The 8,661-nt window shown below is 39.7% G+C and overlaps 1 protein-coding gene across 1 annotated transcript; it reads left to right on the top strand.

The window, feature by feature from the left end:
* The first annotated feature begins 288 nt into the window (after positions 1–288).
* Positions 289–8,322, top strand: LOC147291729 (Defensin-like (DEFL) family protein). The gene is given in 6 exon segments (XM_086236010.1): positions 289–595; positions 4,617–6,903; positions 7,034–7,113; positions 7,116–7,332; positions 7,423–7,525; positions 7,687–8,322. Coding segments are annotated over 6 exon segments (3,630 nt in total).
* Positions 8,323–8,661: the final 339 nt, after the last annotated feature.

An 8,661-nucleotide genomic window follows, 5' to 3' on the forward strand; every position in this document is an offset into this window, starting at 1 on the left:
TTTTTTCTCCTATATATAACAAGTGTTGACTGCGGGAGTAAATTTTATAATTAGGAATTTGAATGTTATGCAAACACTTTTTTAACCCTTATTCAATTTGGCAGTTTTACTTTTTAACAGTACTTAGCGTCTAAATTGGTGATGAAATCACTATTTGATTTGTTTGTATGACATACGAACACGATCCTATTATAGACGATTCATTTTTACGTTAGATAATAGATGTAAGTAGTCACTAATTAACCAAATGTTAATTGTGCATGTGTAGGTGTACCATTCTTCTCAACAATGTCAGGAGCTGAAGCCAGGACTGTGCCAACATCTTGTTCTGTTAGGGCTGACTGCAAAGATGTCCAATGTGTTAACGGCGATGCTATTTGTTCTGACGGTCAATGCGAATGCTTAGACATAAAACAGTCTAAGCTAGCTGATCAAAATTGTTCCAATGTCTCTGAATGCACTTGGCTCGCATGCCCAGATGCAAAGCTCATATGTGATAATAATGGTGAATGCAGATGCATACCTGATCAAAACGCTCATCCACGAGTGGAAGACCATCAATGCTCTACAATGGCTGACTGCATAGATGTTAGATGTAATTTAGGTCCAGCGACTTGTTCTGCAGGTGGCCAATGCACATGCATAGGCTAAAAACAGACTGCCCAGCAAAATTAATGTTTCAATGTCACTGAATGCATACTCTTATTTTTGTTCCCCTAGCCTAGGTGGTCCAACTTCAATAATTGTGTTTCATCCACAAGTAGTGGCCTATGTGCTTGTAGTCTTTCTTCAAGCTAGGAAAGAATGATTCACAAAATTAATTTCAATAAAAATATAGTTTTGTTGGTAACTCGGGAATAAAGAGGGGAAAGAGGTGCCCATGAGCCTCAACTCTATGAGCAGATCGATTGGTTAAGTACTGTAGAGGTTGGTCCAATTTCTCCTTGCAATAATATATATACATATATTTTTAAAGGAATGAAGTTTCTCTTTTTTATAAAAACAATAAAAAGTTCTTTACCAAGTCATTTTCACACATGGAAATGGTTGCCTATTACCAGCATATATGAAAATGATTGCCTAAAAAAAAAAAAAAATGAAAGATATTATTTATCAAATTTCCAGCATGAAAATGATTGCCTAATACGTGGAAATTGAACCTTATTGGCATAGAAGTAAAAGATATGGAGAAATTTTCGCTTGATCGAGATTGCTATCTTCATCGACTATTTAGTCATTGCATCTGTATTATGTTAACCATGTTGCATTATCAACATTTAAATCTCTAATGTATGCCAAAGTTGCTCAAATGAGGGATGAATTTTGAACAAATATAAGAGAAACCATTTCTCCTTAAAGGTTAATCACAAGTTGACTCGTGTGTACGTTGATTTATTTTCTCTTCTTTCTGGTCTCTTAATAACTAAATTTTTCTTGTATGTCAACATATATATATGATTGGACATGTAGTGTTAACCCTGAACAAATTAATTTGCCTCAATTGATTCATTTTTATATATGAAGAGGATATAATTGGCTCAAGTATCACCACCATTCCATATCACTCAGCGGAGGTTGAAAATAACCTCAGTCCAACTTCCACATGAATACCAATTCTGACCATACATGCAAGCCATTTCAAGGCATCCCATTCACCTTTCATGGTTTCATCATATCCCGAATAACTACAAGGGATTAGCGGATACTGATCCATAGACCATATATGGTTTCCAGCCATGGTCTATAGCACAAAATTGCTATATAGGATTCACTACCACAATTTTGGCCAAAGGCCTCCAATGAAGGCAACTAAAGTTGGGGGCGTGCCAATTGCTAAGGACGGTGTTCACCAATAATTAACATTAGTGGCCACATTAATATGTCAGAAAGCAACAGTGAATTCATATCCAACCTTTGCTTCTGATTAGTTGATAACACAGTGGCAGCCCATTAATTTAAAGTAATAAAAGGGGGTCCATTCATTTAGGGACTAAAAAAGGGAGTTAAAAAGGGCGTTCAATGTTTTGTCTGTTTGCTCCTACTTGCTAAACCAAGATACTGGGGTTCCCTTGTGGCAGCATCTCTTTCTTCCCACCCCCAACCCAAACGGGATCCAGCATTGGTGGGTGTCAATGGTCACGCCTGAAAGTGCCGATCGGCTCAAATCCCCAAATTAAGGGGTTGCTCCTCCTCCAGTCACCATCGGAAAGTGGGTTCCCTTTGGGTTGGTTATCGCCCAATAACTGGGGTTCCATCCTACCACTGATGGTGCATCGATGGGTGGGGGAAATTCATGGGTTTTTTTGCTACTATGGCTACAGTGATTCATGTTAGTGGCACCTGGACTTGGGTTTTTTCAGAAATTGTGGTTCCTCTTTGTGCTTCGGCTGTGCGTGAATGAGCTTGCACCTGCTACCCAAACCAGAGGGGTCGGCTTTGTTCCGTATAATTTAGTTCTGCGTTGGTCCGACTGTGGAAGTTCTGAAGCTTCCAACAATCGGGTAAGCGATATTTGCAAAATATGATAATCAGTAATGATACAATTTCCAAGTCTTGCTCTCCTACCAACAAGCTTATTCTTTGTCGTTATATTAAGACTTTAAATGGCATAACTGTCTCTTGTGTTAAGCTTGCAGTAGATCATACATGGTTTGAATGTATTAGTTGTGTTGAGAATAATGATGTAAAATGTGCAAATTGCTGGAGGTTTATGTAGGAACGGACCTCAATTAGGAGGTCCGGGCCTCAGGGTTTTGTGTGCGTCATGGAGGTCATGTCCTGAAGGTGGAAGTCCGTTCCTCTGATTCATGTCTTTGCTGAATCAGAGGCATGTCTGTATTTTCAGTGATTGTGGTTATTAGTTCTTCTAGTTAGTCTATACACTATAGGTGCTTTTACCCCATTTTGTTGTTTTGTTAGAGATTTAGTTAGTTGGTTTCAATATTCAGTTAGCAGTCAATATATAGCTTTTCATTCAAGGTTCGTGTACTCATTCACTCATTCAAGCAATATAGTTCAGTTTATTCGAAATTGATTCCTTTCATTTTCTCTCTATTGTTCTATACTCTTTTGTTGCTTGGTTCTGAGATCAGGTTGGTGTTGGTGTTTATTTTGAAGGAGTAAATTTGGATTTCTTCATTGCGGTGGTCTTTTACCCTTCCTTCCCTTTTACTAACAAAAATACCGGGACTCCCAAGGATTAAACTCAACTGTACCAGCAACTCATAAATCATAGAGTGACCAACTTTTACCACTCCAAACAATAATAGTTGAATGTCATGGATAATCTATATAGTAGACATTCTATAAAGACTTGAGAGCTAAGCCACTCTTATTAATTACACCCCTGCATATTTACTAATAGGCGTTGGAAAACACGTGAAAAAAAAAAATACCTTGTTAATCTAGAGAATCATATACACCAGTGGTCTCTTTGGGAATCAAATAGAACTTGATATCGAATATTATCATTATAAAAAAACCAATGTCCAAGAATTGGTGGCCACTTTGTGATGTTCAAATAAACATAAGTGTCAAAAATGCAGGGAGGTCCGCCCCAATCAATGTGTTCTACACTGGATAGTAATACATAATGCAATAATAGTACATCTGTCCTGATTTGTAACCATTTAATTTTCAGATTGGTGGAATAAATCAGTCACAAGTAGCTTTAAGAAATAATGGGTGAGAACTAACCTTCAAATCCCTGCTAGTTCATTACTGTAGCATAACCAGTTGGTCCAATACTCTCTAAATCCAACACTAATCCATAACCACTACTTGGATCATGAAATCAGAATTATGTTAAAAAGTCTGATTAGCATAGAAATTTGAGGGTGGGAAAGACACAAAGTAGTTCATCCTTTAACACTTAACAAATTTGGTTTACTGTTGTCGAAAACTTAGGATTAATAATTTCACAACAAGATTGCATATACAACTTATGGGACCTGAATGCAGTTCAAAAATAAAGTGCATTTATAAAGAGTACATATGCTGAACCTCTTTTGTTTTGACTCTTTGACAGTCCAAGAATATTCCAGTTCAGCTATTCACCCTTTGATTTCTTGAAGGAGCCTTTAGTTTTTTATTTGGGAATGACAGCTGGTCACCTTGGCGAGTTTAAGGGGATTTATTCAGACTGTTTTCTTTTCTGATCTCCATTAGGCTGACAGTTTGATTTATCAATATTTGACAACCTTTGAACGTCCATTGAAGACCCATTTTCTCTAAGACCTTTTTCCATTGCCAATTTAAAAAGTGACCTCTTTTTAATTACTGGTCTTGTGAGTGTTGTCGAAAAAAGTCTACTTGATTGATACACATATATCATTTGATGGATTTGTTGGATGAAAATTATTATAAATTAGCTAAACAATTTATAATGTACACCCTGTCAATTTTACCATTACTCCTAATTTATTCCAACTGACAACAATATATTTGCACTTCATTTTCAGGTACACTACAGGCCAAGTGGTGATTTGGTGTACAATGATCTAACTCATAATGGGGCAGATTAGAGATGGATAGACTGATTTTTATACTACAGGCGTGCTAGAGTGTATCAACCAGGGATTGTACGTGCTTCATAACTCATCGAGTTCTTCATTCAGGTTTATCAATGATTAATAAGGGTTGGGTCAAGCTTCACCGCTTGAGCAATGATTATCAGACTCACCTCACGGATTTCCTAGATACTTGTTTCCTAAACCATTCAGTTGACAACAAAGTTAAATGTCCTTGTCGATTATGCTACAATCAATATTGGAGATCCAGACCTGAAATTCAGGAACACCTTACAATTGAGGGGATGGATCCCCGGTACATGGATTTGCCATGGATCAATCATGGCGAGGCGATCTCGAACCCAACTTTGGCAGAACTCCCCAATGACATTGGTGTGATGGACCACGACACAAATGCATCTGACATGCACTGTCTACTTGGTGATCTGTTTCCTTCAACAATCCCCCGCGAAGCGGGAGAAGACAGTGGAACAACACCTCTAAATCCCGCTGGTTGCACTCCTCAAGCCGAACAGTTCTATAAGTTTGTGGAGGATGCTGATGCCCCTCTATATCCAGGTTGTGATCGCATTAAAAAGCTAGAGTTCATCGTTGCTCTTTATCATATCAAATGTTTGCACGGTTTGACCGACGAGTCTGTTTCCGACCTTCTTACTTTGCTCAAGAGATCCTTTCCAATAGGAGAAACGGTCCCTCCCTCATTTTATCATACCCGAAAATTGATCGGTAAGCTTGGATTGACTTACGAAAAGATTGATGCATGTCGACATGATTGTATGCTTTTTTGGAAGGATCATAGTAATGATGTCGCATGCAGTGTATGTGGGGCAGACCGGTACACCAGTCAGAATAGTGGAAGTGGTCATAATGTTGCTGCTAAGGTTTTGAGGTACTTTCCACTTGCTCCTCGACTTCAACGGTTGTATATGTCTAGGCACACTGCTGAGCATATGACTTGGCATGCTTCTAAGCGTGTGAAAGATGATGTCATGAGGCATCCGGCTGACTCTCCAGCTTGGACTGAGTTGGACAATCGAAACCCCCACTTTGCCATGGAACCAAGAAATGTCAGAATCGGTCTAGCAAGCGATGGTTTTAATCCCTTTGGACACATGAGCAGCCAACACAGCACGTGGCCTGTGGTTATTACAGTCTACAATTTGCCCCCCTGGATGTGCATGAAGCAGCCATATTTGTTCCTATCTCTGCTCATTCCTGGACCTAAGGCACCAGGAAATGACATAGACATTTACTTGGAACCCCTAGTTGATGAGTTACGCCTCTTGTGGTCCGATGGTGTACGTACTTATGATATTGCAAGTGACCAATCATTCACCATGCGGGTAGCTTTGCTATGGACAATCAATGACTTTCCAGCATATGCTAATTTGTCCGGATGGAGCACGAAAGGAAAATTTGCTTGTCCACAATGCGCCCATGATACCGAATCCCAATACTTGCGTCGAGGTCACAAGCATTGCTATTTAGGTCACCGAAGATTTCTTCCAATTAACCACCGGTTCCGGAGGGAGAAGAGTGCTTTCAATGGTTATGTGGAGAGAAGGACAGCCTATATGCCCTTAAGCGGGTCTGCCTGTTTGCAACAGCTGAGCACCCTAAGATTCAAATTTGGCAAACGTCGGTCCAAGCCACTTGTGAGGGTGCGCACCAGTACAGGTGACTTGATAGAGTACACTGGTCCGTGGAAGAAACAATCTGTTTTCTTCTCTTTACTGTACTGGGAGTTCAATCTTCTTCGTCATAACTTGGACGTCATGCATATCGAGAAGAATGTGTGCGACAATCTGGTTGGTACGCTTCTAGGACTCGAAGGTAAAAACAAAGATGGCATGAATGCAAGGGCTGATTTGGAATTGCTAAATTGGAAACCTACCCTTCACCCCATAAGACGTGGGAGTAAAACATACTTACCTCCTGCGGCTTTCACCCTTAGCAACATAGAGAAGGTCATGATATGCCAAGTGTTAAAAAGTGTGAAAATTCCTGATGGCTATTCATCAAACCTTTCGAGGTGTATCAATGTACAGGAGAAAAAAATCCATGGTTTGAAGAGTCACGATTGTCACGTGCTTCTACAACATTTATTTCCGTTAGCTATATGGAGGGTTCTTCCTAAACCTATCACTTCCGTTTTCCTTGAGCTATTCAACTTTTTCAAGAATATTTGCAACAAAACGTCCACCTCGCAAGCATTCCCCGACTTGAACCCACGTATTGCTTTAACTCTGTGCCAAATGGAGCGTATATTTCCTCCGACATTTTTCGATGTTATGGTCCACCTGACAGTACATCTTGCCACCAAAGCGTCCATTGGGGGCCCTGTACAATATAGATGGATGTATCCAATTGAGAGGTTTGTCCCAAACTTTAATTTTACGATGTTCAAAGTGATTAAATCATTTTGAGTGTTAGATATTCGTTTTATATTTCATTTGATTGATTTGGTTTCAGAGTGAATAAATGATGTTCTTGTTTATCATTAGGTACCTACATACACTCAAGTCTTATGTGAGAAATAAGAGTCGGTCAGAAGGTAGCATAGCAGAGGGATACCTTGCGGAGGAGTCTGCTCAATGTATTTGCAAGGAGTTAACACCTGTCGCAACCATTTGGGCCGAAATAGCTACGACGGTGAGAATGTACCTCGGCCAGGTTATGCCATTTTCCAAGGGCAAGGCAATGCGAAAGGTGCAGGAGCACAATTTTATTTAGATAGTGCCTTGAGGGAACACGGGCATCGCTTGGTCCTTTTCAATTGCCCAAAAGCTCAAGAATTTATCAGGTACCTTTGTAAAGGGTTTTCATACATAAAACCACTTTTACTTGATCAAGCGCCCCTACATCTTATCTTATTTGTCAATGTTATTCGCAGTCAACATCGGGAGGCAGTGCGTGCTGCCCGGAATAGGCAAACAACTCTTTTGGAAGCCGACACCCTAGCAGATAATACACTAACCAGGGCCTTTAAGGACCATGTAAGTATGGCTAATCATGTATGCTCTTTGGAATTCTGTTTTACTTTTTATTCTTAATGATGGTTATAGGTCCAATACTCTATTCTTATTTGGTGTTATGCCATTTTCCACAAGTGTGTTGTAACTAGTACATCGCTTAGTTTCACCGTTATTTCATATAGGTGGAGCAGCAAGTCCAGTTAGGAGTTCAAGTGGACCCTGACTTATTAGCGCTGTCATATGGTCCAAGTAATTGGGCCACCCGGTTCAAGAGTTTCGTCACAAACGGATTCCGTTTCAGGATCAAAGAAATCGACCTTAATAAGAAGAACCAAAACAGTGGGGTTTTTGTTGTAGCTGACACTAATAGTTATGCCAGTAGACGGGACCGGAACCCCCGGATCGGTCCCGTTGGATACTACGGTGTGTTAACAGATATTATAGAGTTACAATATGAGGACCGAAGAACTGTTGTGCTATTCGACTGTGAGTGGGCTGACACGGCAAGTGGTGTAAAAAAGGATGAGTTCGGATTTAATATGGTTTCTTTTGAAAGATTGCTCCAGTCTGATGACACTTTAGTCATCTCATCACATGCTATGCAAGTTTTTTACGTTGACGACCCTTTAGAGATTGGGTGGAAAGTTGCAGTTAATACACAGCCTCGCGATCTATACGACATGTCAACAGTGAGTACAGGGGATGTTTGTGGTGCACAAGTGTTAGATAGACTTGGGGCAGACGAAAACCTATTGGACCGTGGACGTGATACTGATGGAACGACAATAGATTGTCCCCTCACGCCACCCCACCATTGAATAAGGTTAGATTTTGCCAGGTCCCTAAAAACTAAAGATTCTTTTGACTTTGAACTTTGTGTTGTGGCCTTACTTTGAAAACTTCATTGTATATATGCATGCTTATGTGAATATGTTGGGGCATGTACTCATGTATTTTGCAGTGATCAACTTTGTGATATAAGCATGTGTAATTCCCTATTAGATCACTAAACAAGTGTGGGGTGGAGTGAATAGGCTTTGAAAAAAAAATATACCAATTTCAATTTTGCCAAGATAATTGAGTAAGCAGCGGAAACATTAACACAATTGAATCAACTAAAGTAAATAAATCAAACAATCAATCACATAAATAACACT

The sequence above is a fragment of the Dryas octopetala genome, chromosome 3, assembly GCF_963921425.1.
Source record: "Dryas octopetala chromosome 3, drDryOcto1.1, whole genome shotgun sequence".
Classification (NCBI taxonomy): domain Eukaryota; kingdom Viridiplantae; phylum Streptophyta; class Magnoliopsida; order Rosales; family Rosaceae; genus Dryas; species Dryas octopetala.